Source organism: Strix uralensis, chromosome 5 (assembly GCF_047716275.1).
Source record: "Strix uralensis isolate ZFMK-TIS-50842 chromosome 5, bStrUra1, whole genome shotgun sequence".
Taxonomy (NCBI): domain Eukaryota; kingdom Metazoa; phylum Chordata; class Aves; order Strigiformes; family Strigidae; genus Strix; species Strix uralensis.
Window position 1 is genome coordinate 67,981,209 of NC_133976.1, and position 18,910 is coordinate 68,000,118.

Here is an 18,910-nt window from a genome sequence, read left to right on the forward strand (position 1 = left end):
TTGTTCCAAATACAGCAGAGACTTCTACTCGTATGGAATCGGACAACCTTTCACTTTATAAGTATTCACGAACACTGATTAGATTCCCAAAAGGGCATATATATCCTCTTTATCATTCCAAAGGCAGAGTTTCAGCTCCCCTGCACTATCCCTTTTCCTATCCCCATTGCAGTTACTTAATTTGCATGAAAAATCAGATTTAACCTGGCATCATATTTAGTTCCTAGAAACAGAAGCAGTGAGAAAACTACAATCCAGAATTTAATAAAAGAGGTGGCTGTAAACGAGTTTGCTGTTTGAGCATACCTGACAGGCAGGAAACAATTATGTGAAGTTGGTAATTAAGAAGGGGGGGGGGGGGGATGGTAGCAGGCCTGGATATTGACAGATATACAACTATTTTAATCCATTAAGTTAAGTAGCAGCTTCTTACTTCTTACATTGAGTGGTGTGTTAAAATTTATCTGCTTCCACTCAAATTTGCAAATGAAGCTCTCCTGAACTTACCTCTGTAATAGAAGAGACACAGATCTGAGAGCACAAACCACCGTTTCTTCCACAACTTCATTCCAGTACTATCCTGTATTAATCAAAGTGATCAAGTAAGAACTTTTAGACTGTTAATAGTCATAGTTCATAAAGTAAACCATGTACCACATAACTGTGGTGGTGTGCTAGTAGTTCGTTTTCTTGACTAAGATATTTTAAGTATCTTTGACTTATCACAGACTTGACACTGCAAACAAAGATCATAACCCAGGAAGCCTGAAGTTAACATGACTCAAGAATAAATAAAAGCCCATTATTTTAGCGTGCTAGGGACTACAAACTACAGTTAACCAAAAAAAAAAAAAAAAAAGGATTAATTTTTTTTAAAAAGGAAAAGAGGAAGGTAATACTTGTGCTACCATCCTCTATTCTCTGAAAAAATTCTGCTGAACTTCGTCTTCTACTACCATATCTAGTGCAAATTTCTTTCCCAAATAAAGTTTATTCCTAAAGCAATTTAGTTTTCTTTTATGCTTATAAACCAATTTACACTGCACAACTCAGAATGAAAGACTGCTACCACTACTGCAGTGTACATAAGCCAGAGCACTGCAGCATGCACATCCTAGTAGAATCAGATTTAATAAATATGTTAATCTGTTCCAAGAGGAAAAGTATGTGTGAATTATCGATATTCTTGTAGTAAGTATGTTTTGTGACAGCCAAGAAGAGGGATTCTATAATGAAAAACTGAGGGGTGGGTTTGGTTTTGGGGTTGTTTTGGGGTTTTTTTTTTGAGATAAGTCATCATAATTTTTAACCTCGTATTTCAAACTCTACTATTTTTTTGGGGTGGACAAAATGAGCTGAAGGAGGGAGAAGAAAGGGTAAAGCAAGCATTAGCTAGGAAATGTTCAGAAAAAGTTAAAAACCCCTTTGCCACAAACATTTTCGTAAGTAGAATAACTAAACACTTTATAGCACCTTCCTTCTGAGGAGCTCAAAGTGATTTAACAAACACTAATGAAGTCTGGAAACACTGCCCATAGGAGTCAGCTCCTATTTCACAGCTGGAAAGGCAGACATGGGGAGTGGAGACTGCCTTCATCACCTCACTGACAAGGGTCCCAGTAGTGGATTAGGATGTTGGACCCCCAGCCCAAAGGACACCAGCCATAAAAATCAACTGTACAAAGTGAAAATACTCAAACTTCTTCAGTATAAAGAATTATCACAAACCCTCAGACAGACTATCTGAAGAGGTTGTTATGCAAAATCACATTTATCCCATCACTCAAAACACACTAACAGGTTTCTACATGGCCACATGTAAAATTCTGACAGCAAAGAGACATGCTAGGAATGATCTTTTAGCTTTCTTCAGACATAGCAGAGGCGCACACAAAACAATTGTGTGTTTTTCATATTTTAAATTCTTTCCTACTTTAAAGTACATCCTTTCTGTATCAGTGGATTTACTAATTATTGTTTCCTCTTCATTATGGTTATGTCATAACACGGTAACAGTATATTCACAGTAAACACCTTCCAAAAACCAGAGTTGACTCTGGACTTAAAAATTAGTAGAAAAATGACAGCAGAATAGCATTACATGCAATGAGACAGCATACCCTCAGGCAAACAAAACTTGATGTTCTCTGTGATTACATAAACATGTTAAGAAAATTATCTTACTATCAAAAAAAAAACTGCACAAGCTTTCACTGTCAATTTAAGATAGTATCTGTTGGCTTTCAATTACTATTACAACATGGAAATATATAGCAACCCCTTTTCTTACAAAAAACAAACATCACAGTATTTAAATAATTTTACACATAAACCCTGTCCAACATTATGCCTTGTGACAGTGAGGTGGATTGAAAACTGGATGAACTACCAGGCCCAGAGAGCAGTGATCAATGGCACCAGTGGTGGCCAGTTGCTAGTGGTTTACCCCACAGGTTAATACCGTGGCCAAGACTATTTAATATCTTCATTAATGACCTGCACGCTGGGACAGAGTGCACCCTCAGCAAGTTTGCAGATAATATGAACTATGAGAAGTTGCTGATACACCAGATGGTTGTGCTGTCATTCAGAGGGACTTTGACAGGCTGAGAAATTGGGCAGAGAAGAATCTCATGAAGTTCAATAAAGGGAAATGCTCAGTCCTCCATCTGGAAAGGAATAACCCCATACACCAGTACACACCAGGGCTGATCAGCTAAAAAGGAGCTCTGTGGAGAAGGACCTAGGGGGCTCCTGGTGGACAACTAGCTGATCATGAGCCAGCAGTGTACCCTCATGGCAAAGGCGACAGTCAGCATCCTGGACTGCATTAACAGTGGTACCAACAGATGGAGGGAGGACATCCTTCCTCTCTACTGAGCACTACTGAGGTCTAGCCGGAGTGTTGGGTTCAGTGCTGGGCTCACTGGTGCAAGAGAAACATGGACATACTGGTGTGATTTCAGCAAAGGGCCACAAAGGTGATTAAGGGATTGGAGCATCTGTCATGTGAAGAGAGGCTGAGAGAGCTGGGACTGTTCAGTCTGGAGAAAGGGTAGCTCAAGGGGGCATCTTATCAATGTGTATAAATACCTGATGGAAGAGTGTAAAGAAGATGGAGCCAAACTCTTCCCAGTGGTGCCCACTGACAAGACAAGAGGCAATGTGCATAAATTAAGAAACGTGAAATTTAATCTAAGCAGAGGTAAACTTTTTTACTGTGAGAGTGATAAAACACTGGGTTGCCTGGAGAGGTTGTGGTGCAGTTTCCACCTGTGAGGATACTCAAATCCCAGCTGGACAGAGTCCTGGACAATCTGCTCTGGATGAGCCTGCTTGAGCAGGGGGAGGTTGTGCTAGATGATCAAAAGGTTCCTTCCAACCAACATAATTCTGTGATCTTAAAAAATAGCTCATTTCTTCATTAGTAAAATAATACACTAAAATGGATTGGTAATATGAATACAGAGTATAATTTCTAGGAAAGCAACATCTTTGTACTACTTTATATGCTGAATATTCATGGTTTGATGTGAAATAAGAGACACAAAACAACTAGGATCTTCAGAGCATTCCAGTAAGTTAGTTCAGGTACAAAACCGTATCTTTTCATACATGTAAAACTCACTACAAAGGACCTCAGAATGAAAAGCCAGATCATCAAGAATCTAACTTATTCAGAAATAGTCAGCAAAGATAACATAGACGCTCATGTGCACAATCACCTGTGCTATAATTTGGATATCACATTTCAATCAAGTTAATAAATGGGTCTCATTTATTTAAAAAATCCAGAAAACATTACTTCAGGAATAGTGTGACTTTTTTTCAAGCTAAAAAGTTTAATAGCTCCAAAACAAAGCAAAAAAAAAAACCCTCTCACCTTTGTGAAAACTTTTTACTCTCAACATTGAATGAGAAGAGAGGCCACAAGAGCATCTAAGCCTGGAAAAACCTTCTACTAAACAGATATTCTAGATCTTTTTATCTGATGGTAATTTTTAAAAACTGACTCATCAAGAGCATCCAGAAAGTTACGTGAGTCATACCAGCCTATTAGAGTAGGGACAGTAAATGACAATGTAGATTCAAAACTACCCATACACATTTGCCTCAGCTGAGTTTAAACAAGTTCTTACAGGGTTCTTGGTGGATTTACAAAAGTTATTTCTAACACGGCCTAATCAGTCTTGTTCAATTTTTTGATCAAACTACTCTACTCTTGATTTCCTGCAGAGCAAGAAAATGCAGGTGGTCTGCTATTGCAGACACCAGGCAATGAATGGATTGAGAGCAGCCCTGCGAAGAAGGACTTGGGGGTATTGGTGGATGGAAAAACTGACTCTGAGCCAGCAATGTGTGCTCACAGCCCCAAAACCAACCGTATCCTGGGCTGCATCAAGAGAAGTGTGGCCAGCAGGTCGAGGGAGGCGATTCTCCCCTTCTACTCCACTCTCGTGAGACTCTGCCTGGAGTACTGTGTCCAGATCTGGGGCCCCCAGCGTAAGAAAGACATGGACATGCTTGAGCAGCTCTAGAGGAGGCCACAAAGATGACCAGGGGGCTGGAGCACCTCCCCTATAAGGACAGGCTGAGTTGGGGTTGTTCAGCCTGGAGAAGAGAAGGCTCCTGGGAGACCTTATAGCAGCCTTCCAGTACCTGAAGGAGGCCGACAGGAAAGATGGGGAGGGAGTGTAGAGATAGAACAAGGGGTAATGGTTTTAAACTGACAGAGGGTAGATTTAGATTAGATATAAGGAAGAAATTTTTCACTGTGAGGGTGGTGAGACACTGGCACAGGTTGCCCAGAAGAGCTGTGGATGTCCCCTCCCTGGAAGTGTTCAAGGCCAGGCTGGACGGGGCTTTGGGCAACCTGGTCTAGTGGAAGGTGTCCCTGCCCGTGGCAGAGGGGTTGGAACTAGATGATCTTTAAGGTCCTTTCCAACCCAAATTATTCTATGACTCTTTGAATAGCAAATTACATCAGGCTAAGTACACTGTCACTAAATACTAAAAAGCACATACTTCAGATTAATACACATTCAATACGAACACTTAAAATGATCTCTGGTTTTAAGATGGTCATCTCCAAGTTAAGAAAACAGGCGTTCCTTTGTCTTTTCACATGTGAAAAAATTGTTTAATTTTCCAGTTTGTTATTGAAAATATTTACTTATTTTCTAAAAAAAATTAAGAGATACAGCTTAACAAAAGAAACTTCAGAATTTAAAAAACCAATATGCTGGGCCATATATCCTTGTCCCATTATCTCAGCATGCCTGAAATTCATTCAGCTATTTACTATCAACACCTGCCTAGATTTTTCAAGCCCTTTGTGTATTTTAGAGAAAGATATGTATAGCTAATATATCAATGTTCTGTACTTGTCTGATGCTCTTATTCATTTGTATCACAATGTTATCCAATAAGTAGCTAATTAAAATACCATGTGTCAGTTCCTCACAGTCTATTGCTTCACTCTGGTATTGCTATCATTGTATTTTATGCAAATGATTGGTTTTTTGTGCATTATACACCTTACCAAAAAAAAAAAAAAAAGGAGGTAAAGAGGGGAAGAGTACCTGTTTGTAAAGCCAGCCACGTCTGACAACTGGTGCATTAGGATTTCTCTTTATTGAGTTTGATCTCTTGCCAAAATTATGAACCTTCTTTGAAGATCGTGATGTCTGAATTGAGTTGAACAGGTTAGAGAAAACATAACATCAATATCTGCTGAAAAATCATAACACATTTTCTTTTTTTTAAGAACTTTTTCTTATACATGTTCCTCCAGGGGACTGCAGAATACAAACTGCATTCCTTTTTTAGATAAATAATTATTATGATTGTTCTGCTGGCTTCAGCATTTCTTTCTTTCTCCTCTGCAGAAAATTTAAAGACAAATCCCAAGAGAAGTACTTAAAGATTTTTATTTTAGCAAGGAAAAACAACCAAATACATATCTGACCTTCTTATAAGGTAGGCAGAAAGCCTACCAAGCTGTAGAAAGAGAAGTAAAACTAACAGAATTATTATTATTAAAAACTACATCACCTGTGTAAGAAAATTCTACTCTTTCCTACTCCCAACACGGGCCTAATACATGAAAACTTGTTCAGATTTCAACAAGATGTAACTTCCCCTTTCCTAATACATAGTAATTTTTTTTTATTGTTTCTTCCCTCTCAAGAACACTTTGCTCTGTGATCTCTTGGCTGGTTTGAATACTCATTATTTTACCTGCTTGCACTAAGGCCTACTTTGAAACTTTTGCCCTGAAACTCCAGTGCTTATATCTGCTGTTGCTGATACCTTTTACAACCTTACAGCTATGCAATGATCACAGATTAAGAAAAGTAGGATAAATAACCCATTTTAGATTTTATCCTTCTTCTACCTATACGTCTACCACAAGAAATTGGAAAAGGCATAAAGAAACGTGCAGTGCTTTGCCAATTCACACATAATTCTTTTCAGTGTTGAGAAAGTTTGTTCTGCAACTGAGCTCAACATTTACTTGTGTTTTATATTCTGTAAGAATTGGTGCCTCAGAGACTGTGTGATGTGATATAGCAAAGTATCCCACTCTGCAAAAGAAGTAAAACACAAACATGTTTTTTAAGCTGTGTTCATGGCTCTGCTCCAAATTCACCATTTGAATTGAGACAATATAATCCTGTGCTTCAGCTTCCCCATCTCTACTACTGAGACTAATCATAAGGTTATGTAAAGTTCCTAAAGGAGGAAGAAAGCTAAACAAACATTCGTTTCTTGTTGCAAATTAGGGTATGGGGTTTCTCTATGGAAATGCTCTCAACACACATCACAGAATTGAGCTGGGTTTTATACACGCTTCAGAGAATTCCACAGTAGGTTAAAAATCATAAACTGAAAACTGCAATTTAAAATGATGTGCAGCTTTTGTCAACGATGTCATTAACTGAAGAATACAACATAGCTTAGCCAAAAAAGAATAACATTACAAACACCATGTGTGTTTGCCTTAAGACTACAACACAATAGAACAAGGTCATTTTGTATTCCTTTTTTGAAAGAATCAGGAGGGAATATAAAAACAATCACAGTGCTTTTAATTTCCCTTGGAGATAGAGAAACTTGACTCAACCCTGTTTGGAAAGCAAGATAGAGGAAGCAATTGAAAACCTAATTAAAAATAGAAGTAAAAATCTTTCACATTTTCATCTGAAAAATTCTACCAGTGCAAAATGGACAAAGGTTTGTAAGAAGCCAAGAGAATTATGACATCCATCTGTAAAAAAGAAACACACAGAGAACCTATAACAATCCAGAGTACATTATAAAGTTAACTACATCTATCTCAGTTAACCTGCATGGCTACTATATTGGCATATCACACAAGAGCTATGCCAAGATTTTGATCAGAAATCATTTACAACACTCATACCTGCTCTAATATTAGCTATTAAAGGTTCAAAACCTCTCAAGAGTGTTCCAGACTTCCTATGCTTGTAAAATGGCCAATGCATTAAGGATGCTTCTGAAAATACAACCAACCACAAGTACTACTATGTCAAGTCTGCTAACAAATTCAGATAGATATCTCTTAGGTAGGTCTGATGATAAACCATATTGACTCCAATTTTACTGAGCTCACACCAAAGTTTTAATGGGTTACATCTTACCAACCGTGAATACAAGCTTTCTTTAAACACAGCATCATAAGTGTTTTCTAATTTTAGTTAATACAGAGAACACTTTAGATGACTTGCGATTATTTTACCACACGCTGCATAAAGAGAGTAAGTGTTCACAACAAATTCTGAGCCTCAAGACAATGCGTATTTTAGGATATTGAAATATTGTAGGTGTATATATAATCTAATTATGAGTTCTCAAACTTTTTAAATCACCTCCTCTTCTTGTTATGTCTGGGATCCCTGGCCATCCCCTGTTTTTTCACACACATATCTAATATATGTCAAACTGAGGAAACAGAAAGAAAGGTAAAAAAAAAATAAAGGGCTCAACTATTTTTTACCCCACAGCACTAAAAATACAGGATATATTGCACAGCTCCAGCTTCTGGAGAAGGCAAAGAGAGAAGGAGGATAGTGCATGAAGGGTCCAACTACTAACTACTTGCTGGAAGGTGTAGAAGGTAAGAGAGCTAGCAAACTCAGTCACATCTGGTACCATATGACTTGTTCTAAGGAATGGTCCCATCAACTGTGATGCCTCCAAAGCCAAAACCTACAGAAGGGTCCCTGTACTGAGAAATAAACCAATAAGTCCAGCCAGTGATATTCTCTCTTTCCCAAACCTGAAGAAACAAACACTGGCAGGGTTTTGAACTCTGGGCAACTGACCAGTCAGTAGCTGGGGCTGCACACTTCATCACTCTGCAAGCTGCTCTTCTCTCTGCTTAGCTGATAGAGGACACGGAATTTAAGTGAGGCTTCTTCCCCAGTTTCAGAACCAGCACAAAAGTAATTAATTAACACTAAACTTATTGCACCTATATTTGAAAAACATGGGTTGAGAACCTGGCTGATAAGGAAATTTTCTGCATGTGAACTCAAAGAATGGAAATCTAAATCCTTGTTACTTTGAATTTCTGTTTAAAAATATGTTCCCAGTCTTTAAGGCTTACATTATCTTCCAAACCACAAATATGATGTTGCCTTCTGGATTTTGTAGGCAATTTCCATGCCCTCCAATGTTGCAGTTTTCCATGAGCTGAGTGGGTTTCTGCCTCAGCATTTTAGCTTGGACCAAGAGGTTGCTCTTGAATCAAATCTCCAATCATCCACTCTTACTGTGCTTTGGTTTGCATAGTAGAGTAAATTGGATTTATTTTAGACAAGACTAAAAAAATAAGATGCACAATGAGCACTACTGCACTAGTCTGAATACAAACCATGAAAACACAGTACATATGTACGGCCCTGAGCACCAGTACTGCCCTTTACATTGCTCCAGTTTACTATGCTGTTTGTTAATGTATCTCATGACTATTACTCCAAAACTTCTTGCTAACCTGAATTCTCATTCCATACATGTCTTCTATGGCTATACCTAAACTAGCCATTTAAAGCTGGACTTGCTTAAGCACTGTATGAAATATCTATCAACAAACTGATGAATATTTATCAACAATGTGATACATCCTAGCTGTAACACAAGACACGAGGAGCTCTGCAGCAGCTGTCCTGGGCTAACACTTAATTCCACTTACTGTAAGAAAACTGTTAGCCTTATTTTGCTGATAATCAGGACAGCAATGAAGAGCAGGGGAGATGAACTGAGGAGGGTGACTGGTAATATGACTGACTTTACACATTAAAAAGCTGATTCCCTGAATGTATTTCAGGATGTATAATCATATTTGTCTAAAGTATTGATTTTAAAAGTTGGGGGTGGGGGGGAAAGTAACACAAGACAACTACAAAAACAACTTCTTAATTTTAAAAAAGACAGGTGGAAATATACATCTCTGCGGCAATCTCAAGCCTGTGTAGATCTTTTTCACAGTCAGAGGTCTGTGCTATTGGCTTCAAGTTTAGAAATGCATTTCAAGCTAATAAGGAAGAAGCAGCACTTAACAAAGCTGTAGTGTGTCATTTGGCCAGCATCATGTATATAGTGGGAAAGGAGCATTAGAAATAAGTCTTTTACTGGGGAGAGATTGATTTTTGCCTCATCTCATCTTAGCCGCTAGACAGGAACAGCATTAGACTCCAGCGAATCTTTCTGCCACAAAATAGAAACTTCTCTAAGTTCCATATCTATTTGGGATCAATTAAAATTAATGAAAGGGAGAACTTATTTCTATACCCCTCAGCTGTCTGAAACTTTAGTTGTACAACAAACTTTCCCTCCATTCTTCATTACTTTCCAATATTAGGTGTGTTCATGAGTTATCTCTGAAAACAGAAACACCTAAATAGGTGTGGCAACCACATGAAGCATTCTTCTGTTCTGTATTTTACTTTCCTCACCAATATTTTAATCCTTTTATTGTGCTGCAATACACAGAGCCTCTACATATTAAAGGTTGATAAGACAGCTATGAATTTCAGGTTCTAGTGTTGGGAGATATGAATAAAAACATAGAAAAAAGTCAGTTGTATCCAGGTACAACCAGTGGGCAATTTCTATATAGTTATCTTTAAAACTGATTCAACTCATTAGCCTTAAATAACCACCAAAAAATACTCACTAATATTAGCTGTGGTTCTACTTTGCAAGCATTCAGCTCCTGAAGACAAAACTTAAAATGGTGTTGCAGTAATTCAGACAAATTTACACTTGAAAGCTCATATAGTAATTGTACATACAGTCATAGCAATCATATTTTAAGTGCATTTAAATAACTAGAACAGAAAGGAGGAAAAGTAGAATAAAAGTCTATTTTTTCAAAATATAATAATATCCAAAGGAAGCTAAAGTGTCATTAACCAATGAAAGTAAAGAACTTACAGTAACTGAGCCATAGCAATCTCAATTTACTTCTAGAACACTATGGAACAAACATGCTAAATGGTATTTGAAACTTCTCTTTTGAAAGAGAAATGTGAAAAATATGTTTGAAAAACACATGCTCCTAAACTGTAATCCCTTTCTTACACTTAACCTGAGAGTGCTTCCTAGCTAGTTCTGCTGTAATTAATTTTCTGTGTAACTATTGCCATTTACGTCACTATTACAACTCTAACAATAAGTTATCTTGGGTTTTTTGTTTGCTTGGCTGTTTTAGGGCTTAGCTGTGTTTGGTTTGCCTTTTGCTGTTGCTGGTTGGGTTTTTTCTAGTTTGTTTTGTTTTGAATTGGCTTTCCTGCATGGATTTAAACATGACCCTGTGAAAGTTGAGATGGATTTTGTTAATGTTTATAATTCATCTGTGACTTCTTTTTTTTTTTCTCCCAGCAACACTAATAGATTAAGACACTTCTCTCATTGAATAATAGTTTTCTAATGCAGGTCAAGCATTCTGCCTGTCAAATAAGACATTTAAAACAACAAAAAAATGTATCCAAAATACACTTAAAGAAACCTTACAATGTTTCCTACTACATGGAAAATTACTTCAATCCAAGTTTCTGAAATCAAGGAATTTTCTCAGCTAAAACACATTCCCAATTTTACTTTTCTCTTGCAGGCTGGATTAGTCTGCTGAAAAGCACTTCTCAGGGTCAAAGTTTTCAACGACTACCAAAAGTATGGGGTTCTTTTCCTTGTTGAAATGTTAACTGCTGGGTAGAAGAGATTACAGGGTTCTTGTCTGTCATCGCTGATCAAAGTTGTTATCTTGGTGTCCTAACAAATTTAAGGAAATTCTTAATTTTTAGCAAGAGCACTTTCATTTCAGGAAAGCTGTCCAGAAAATGGAAAAAAATGCACTCAGTAGCCTCAGTAGCTTTATCCAGTGAACTGAAAAGTTGATATCATTGAACCCATCACCTCGATAAACATCTGGGCATTTATGTTAACCTTCTGAGAAGCTGCGTGAATGGAGAAAGCAGGACACAAGTTAAGATGACCTAGGAATCTACAAGACTTTTCCCAGGAATTTTCCTAGGAAACCAGGACTTCTACTTCTGGTCCAATAACAGCAAATCATGTCATCTGCCCTTTAATTTCACCACAGGGTCACCTTACATCTCTCTTGTAACTAATTCTTACACAAAACTATAATTTTCTCTACTTTACCTGGAGAAATCTAGTCAATTGTTTGTGATCAAGCAATTTCCGTAACAACGCTTACCCAGGTGTCTGATTAGTCACTCAAGATTTTGCTGTTCAAACAGATTAGAAAGGTCAGATTCTGTAAACAATTTAAGTATGTGCAAGTCATAAGATCTGAGATACCTGATAAAAATTACAGCTTCAGTGGTAATTTGTTTCAGACACTTCAGTTTCCAAATTAAACATGAAAGGAGCCAAGCGCCCTGAAAAAAATATATGCTTTGCTTCTCTTTTGCAATGGAATACTAATATAAAGCACTGGCTAGTACCTTGTGGAATAACGGAATTATTTTAATGTAATTTGGACATAAAGACTTACTCTGCCCACAGGGCTCATTGGATGAGCAGCATAATCTGATGTCAGATTATAGTTAGTTGCTTCACATATCATGCTTACTGGTCGCTCCTTCTTTTCTTCAGATGTCATTGCTGCAGCAGTCCTGAAAATAGAATATGCAATAACACTAGAACATGCTGTGTGTGCAGACTGCTATTAAAAAGCACTCCTAGATGTAGCCTAATACAGCCTGTGTCCTACATTTTCAATTTGAAATCAATTCACACTTCCTTGTAAAGTTACCTACATCGTGTTTTAAACTTAAATTTATTATAGATGAATTCTAAGAGGTTGTTTTAAAATAGGATTTCTCTATTAGCGTAAGGTGTTGGTGGGAAGGAGAAAGACAGGTAATGAGCACGAGATGGAAATGGGAAGAAATGATCTCCAAAGACCCTATATGGCTTTGTCCCACTTCAGTGAGAACATGCGAATTTGTGCAATTTCACATATTGCAGTTCTGGTTTTTATTTTAGCCACCGTATAACGTGTGCAGCAATGATGGTGAGTAGGACATCCAATACCCAGCCACATATAAGATCTTGAGGTCAGGTATGACTTCCATGCATACATTCTCACATTGTTGTGGATTCTACAAAACTAATGCAAAGACAGCAAAACCAAGTTATTATCCAATGATTCAGAAAGTGTCTAAACTGGCGAAGAAAATAACTGATTGAGGAGAAACTATCAGGCAAAACATGATAGATTAAAGGCATGTGATTGTACCTAAGTGATTAAAAAATCGATTCCTTTTTGGAAGTTTATTGGATTATTATATAGGTCGTTTGCTAACACTACAGAATAACTAAAGTGACAAGTGGAAAAATCACACAGTGCATGAACACAGTTTATTTCTATGACGTAACTAATCTGCGCTATGTTTTTTTATCTTAAAAATTAGTATTAAATATTTAATATAACTTAAGTAATTTAAACAAGTAAAACTTTATACATGCTAATCTGACTTGGAAAAAAAAATATTGCAGTTAGCAATCACTGAATCTTACATCTATATTAGCAAGTTTTAAACCACATATTTTATAGATTGAAACAGGTGCCACTTACTGTTCATTCACAACAAAAATACAGTTGTCCTGTGATGGCTGTCCTGTTACTGGATGTTTGCAAGTTACTTTTCGTTCGTTATGACTGTCGAAGAGAGATAAGGAAAATTATTAGGCAATAATTTTTTGATTTTCTACCTCAAGTATATAAATCCAGTACATCAAATATATGAGCCCAGTGAAAACAGATATGAATATTTTATTACAGCATATAACAATGTATGTGTACACACACACAAATGCATATATATAAACTAATAAAAAGGATGATAGCAAGTATTAAAGAATCTTCATTAATACTCCAGATAGAGATGGAAAACATTGGCACTGGGTTGGTAATGGTTTTGAATTTAAAAACTAGAGCAGTAAGAGTGCTACTAGTTCATATATGATCACCGATAATTCACTTCAGCTAAGTCTTTATTTATTCATCAATAGGATTTCAGCCAGACAGGGACAAGTTACACATAGGACTTAAACAACTGTTCCGTAGGGATAAAATATCACTACCATAAAAGCAATTGTCTTCTAGCTTAGAACATGAAGTTACTAGTTTAAAATTTTCCAGTAACACAGATAAATATTCACTGATTGGAACAAGAGTGATGCGTTGCAATCACAGTTCTACTTTTGCTGATGATTTTTTAATTCAGAATGCTACCCCCCTGCAGCGATCTTGGGAGTACCTTCAAGTGGCAGGGAGCCTGACAGTTGAGGGCTTCACCCTCAGCAGCGCAAAATGCTCACTTTGCAGTATCTCATTCCCCTGAACTGCAGGTGTTGCTAGACCACAGCAGCTCCCACAATTTAGAAGAAATTGCCAAAATTCAACAACTATCAGCTGCTGCCACTCAAGAAGGAAATTTTTTGACTTGAGCCCTCCTGCCCTAGAGGGGAAGGAAGAGAAGGGGAGGAATTGCCTTTACTCCCTACCAGATATGTCAATCAGCTGACAGTTATAACTTGTGCCTGCTGCAGACTGGGGCTTTTCTACCCCCAGCCCCCATTCAAGTGGCAGGTTCCCTGCCCCAGTTATGCTACAAGCACACCCAAGAGCATGGAGCTTCCAGCTGGCACAGCAGCAAGACTATGCAGCTACAAGTGGCAAGGGTGGCTGAATTGCAATAAAACCCCCAAACTCTCTGGCCCTGAAATGTAGGAAAGAGCAGGAAAGGTGCACTGGCAAAATTTAAACCTGGTTCAGTGATTAAAAAGCATACAAGCAGAAATCTGACTAAGAAAGGGCAATGAGTATATAATGCAGATGCGTTATCCAGATATAACCCACATGCTTTGAAACAAACTCACTTAAATAATACTTAAATAATATTTAAAACCAAAAAAGTATGTAACGTAAAAAAAACCAGTATCTGAAATCAGCACTGTAAATCATGAAGAAAGTAATTCTATTTGATAGTATTTACTTTTGCAAAGAATATGGGACGATAACCTTTTTCATGTCAGTTATATAATACTACGCCTTTCTTATCACAAGTTCAGCCCTGAAAAATATTCTTGGGACAGAGAACAAACCTGCACAAAAAAAAAGTGTTTTAGTTGCAAGATAGAAGAGGTGCAGAACAACAAAAGCTTTGAATGGCACTTTATCCTTAACACCTACTTCTTTATTGCCTATTTATTTAACCTTCTTGGCTTTCAAAATTATGAAGCACAGCTCATCTCACAAATGTTACGCTCTCTACCCTTCCTGCTTCTTAATACAACCTAGACTTAACAAGACCACCTTAACATTCCCCAGGTTTCTTGAAAATTCCTTTGGATCATAACATTTTGCAATTATGAAGCATTACTAATTAAAGGTTACCTTCAAACAAAAGCCTAATAAAATATTCACACTACTTTCATGGTCAATGGATAGTTGGATAAATCTGCATAAACCTGAAGCACAAGATTAGAAAGATAGCCCAATTCTTTCCACTTTCTTTACTGGGATTTTAGAAACCTACTAATACCTAAAGAGACAGACACTTTATGGAGCTTATCTAATGAGCTAGCAAACACTGGTATTTTATCTTCACCCTAAATTCAGCAGCATTCTAAGTTTAGCTTCTAAAGAAGCTTCTGTTGCGGAAATGCTTCCATTACAATGAGGGGACAGAAAAGAGACCACCTGAGCATGTCTGTGCCATTCCTAATTGCCATGGTCCTACAATGCCTTTCAAGTGAAAATGTCCCAGATTGAAGAGAATTAAAATTCAAAACAGTCCTGAGGAAGCATCCGGGTTTTTTTGTGCTTCCTCTTTTTCTTCACTTCCAAAAACTTTCTTTTTGTTCCCTCTGACATTTCAGAAACTCTCACACCAAACTGAAAAAAAAAAAAGTTACAGAGATGAGCTGTCACTCCACAAGCCTTGCCAAAATGTTGCCATCTTGTTTATGTTAAGCCTTGAAAGCTGGATTATCAGCTCACATCTGAAATGTAGAAACAAACGGATCAGGACTTCTGCTCAAGGACCATCAATACTCAGGACCACTACAAAGGAGGCATATCCCATGTTTTGTATGAGTGCACCTGCCTCGTGCTGAGAGAGGTGGTGGCCACACTCAAAGACTGTAAAGGGGAGGTCATACAAAACCAGGAGGAAAAGTAGGAAGGAGAAGGAAAAGGAGAGAGAGGGGAGAGGAAGCACTGACACAAACCTATTCAAGAATATTTTGTTTCAGGCTTGAGTCATATACCAAGTCAGTATTCAAAAATATCAAAATGTTTTTGAACAAAATACAGTCTTCCTTACTACTCACACTGACGTTGAGATGTACAGAGGTATAGCTGACACTACATAAAAAAGGAAAAAAAAAAAAATCATAGACATGAAACACTCTCCTGTGGGATATGCAATACTTTCTTCTGAGCATTTGAGAACCTTCATAATCACTTCCTTCTAAAATGGTGAGGCAAAGAAAGAATAACCTTTTCTTTCTCTTCAGCTTAGATGCAAGTGGAATCTCACGAGTGAACACTGGAAATTCAGCTTGTACAACTAAGAAGTGTGTCGACTGTAAATATGTCTAACTGGATGAATAGATTTTAAATACTTCCATTTGAAAACTTTCATTACTCATCTGAATTATTGCATTTTTGGCATGAATTTAGCTGGTATTTTGACAAGGCTCCTCAAAATACTTGCGTAAGGCATAGAGTAGCTTGATAATTATTGTCATAATCCTCCCACATAACAGCAGGTTAAGGCATTTGTTTTAAACTCGATCTTGCAGAATACAGAGAGTTTCATTAAAACCAAGCTACAATTTGATGTTCACAATATTCAATATCCAATTTAGTTGTTCAGTTGACCATGAATGTCTGGGTCCACACACACACACTGAGCATTTCATATTTTATACTATAGTAACATATATCTCATCAATAAATCTCAGGGGAAACAAAGCAACAATTGTTGTTTTTTTTTTTTTTACTGAGAACTCTAATTTCAATTTTATACAAACTCCAGAATGTAATTCAGAGTTTCAGCTCTGCATATTTATGTGTCTGTAGTTTTATTATGTGGTAAAGAGTGATTCACTTTGACACAAGCAGCTAGAAGCTAGTGTGTTAATTTTTTGCTTATGCAGAGATACAGCCTCCAAGAGATATATGGAAACAACACTCCTCTTCATTCTCTCCCTAATCAATTTTTCATATCAATGTGTTTTGAGAACACAGGGTAACTATACTCACAGTGTTGCACTTATACTGAAGGATATAACTGACCCTTACTATTTTAGCATCCTTAGTTAGGTTGTATTAATGGCATGCTAAACACTAGAGCCAAAGATGGTAAAAATCCCCTGCATATTTTATTAGCATTCATAAACATACTCTCCAGACTCAGTATGTGGCACAAACTATTCCTCATTAATATTTGCTACTGAGATGTGTTGGACTTCAGAAATTGACACAGCTGATGAGATAAGCATTTGACACATGAGAGATAAGCATTTCACTGAAAAATAAAGCACAGTTCTTGCATGTATCAAGATAATATTCTGTTCTTGATTCCAGTAGTGACCTGGGACAATGACCTGCTATAAAAGGTTCAAAACCAAACTAAAACAAACCAACAATAAATACATAAAACCCCCCCACGACACAAAACCCTAACCACACCAAAACAGCTCATGCAGGGACAAGTTCCATTTTTAGCTATCTCAGTGAAAGACAACGGATACCAGCACCAACTTAACTTGACCTATTTTCTATAGAATTTTTAAAGTTTTCCTTCCCAGTCCTTTCCTCTGAACACTGCAAGCTTTGGCACATGGACCAGCCCTCAGAGCAAAAGGATTTATCTTGTTCAGGTTAGAAGTTGACAGTAACCTTGAATTTCAATCATGTTATTTGCCTTCTTATCTACTCCTCTTTCTCCTTTCCATCCCCTGAGACCCTTAATCTCTTTAGAAGGCAGGATTATTTTACTTATTTTCTAGACATGTTCAAAAAACCTTGTAGGTTTAATCTACTCACTAAATGTACAGTCAACAGCAACCTTTCTGATGGCCAAATGTGATCCAAGCCCTCAAATACATCATTCAAATATATTATTCTATTTGTAGGTAGCAACAGAATGTGTAATTCCAGCAGCAGCACTTGCCAACAGAAGTCCTACACAAGCAGGATTGATAGCTTTCATTCTACCTTGTGTTTTTCAGGACTGCTGACCCAAAAATGCTGTGTACTAATATTTTGTTCTAACGCACACCACCCCAAAATCAGCAAATTCAAAATTCTGTCCATTTTTGCCACTTTGAAATTGCTATTATCTTTAACAGTACCAGGATTTTTTCAATAGGAAATAAACTCAGGTAATAGCAGTTGGAATGGAAAAAAAGAGAGAGATGTAATCCAGTTGTTCAGGAGGATGTACACAATTAAAAATGAAGGGTTAGACCATCTTTCCTCTGGAACAGAGCAGTTCACTCAGAAGTGGCAAGAAAGATCAAAGTACTAGGGTGGGGACAGTTGGTTTGGGGTCTCTCCATTGTGTGATTTGGTTGAGTTCCCTGTCCTCTCAAAAAAAAATGAGCTGGGACAGAATTCCCAAAGACACATCTGTTTTTTCCCCACTAAAATTAAAACTTGATGCCACTTCAAAGCTTCTCTCATGCCCTTTCTTGTAGACTTTATTTTTGTGTTCCTAAATGCCAAGGCCTTCTCATTTGCTCATTCTCAACATGACCATCAAAGCAAAGGCTGAGTTCTACTTCACTGAAAGAACAAAATCATAAACCAGGACACAACTTTCAACAGGCCTCCATATCTTTAATTTAGAGACTGTTCCTTTTGACAAGTGAACACTGAAGAACACATTTCAGAAGAATGCTACACCAAGTATCTGCCTCCTAACTTTTATTCTACGTCTTAGATAAGATTCAGTCTGACAACCTAATCTCTATTATGCAAACATGCAATCCCTATATATCACAAGTATACTCAGAGTAGAGATATTTATGAGTAGCAGTTTTATGCATTTTTCATAGCTGCTTCATGACAAAATACTTTAAAAGATTACAGATAAGGTAAGAAGACCAAAATTACCAGAGCAATAAAGTCATCCTCTCTACATTAATGCTAAATTTTTGCAGTGTCCTTTAAAGGTAAGTTTCAACTGGAGACAAACATAAGACAAGCCTAGGTCAGCTTTATTCTGCTTCTGTGAAGCATTTCATTCCTGAACTAGGGAATGAACCAGTGTGTTTGCCTCCTAGTATAAGAATGTCTCATTTCTAATTGAAATAAATGCAGTTAACTTACAGTTAT

At 37.3% G+C, this 18,910-nt stretch overlaps 1 protein-coding gene across 33 annotated transcripts in view; it reads right to left on the minus strand.

Moving 5' to 3' along the window:
• The window catches only part of PLEKHA5 (pleckstrin homology domain containing A5), a 168,977-nt gene that overhangs the window by 57,147 nt on the left and 92,920 nt on the right, over positions 1–18,910 (minus strand). For all 33 annotated transcript variants that reach the window (XR_012629286.1, XR_012629287.1, XM_074871491.1 and 30 more), the window contains 4 exons: positions 13,133–13,216; positions 12,047–12,167; positions 5,583–5,687; positions 508–580 (listed from right to left, as the gene is read on the minus strand). Coding sequence is in view for 31 of the 33 variants with exons in the window: in XM_074871491.1 (XP_074727592.1) it covers positions 508–580; positions 5,583–5,687; positions 12,047–12,167; positions 13,133–13,216 (383 nt within the window). In the remaining 2 variants the exon portion in view is untranslated. The remainder of the gene's footprint in view (positions 1–507; positions 581–5,582; positions 5,688–12,046; positions 12,168–13,132; positions 13,217–18,910) is intronic.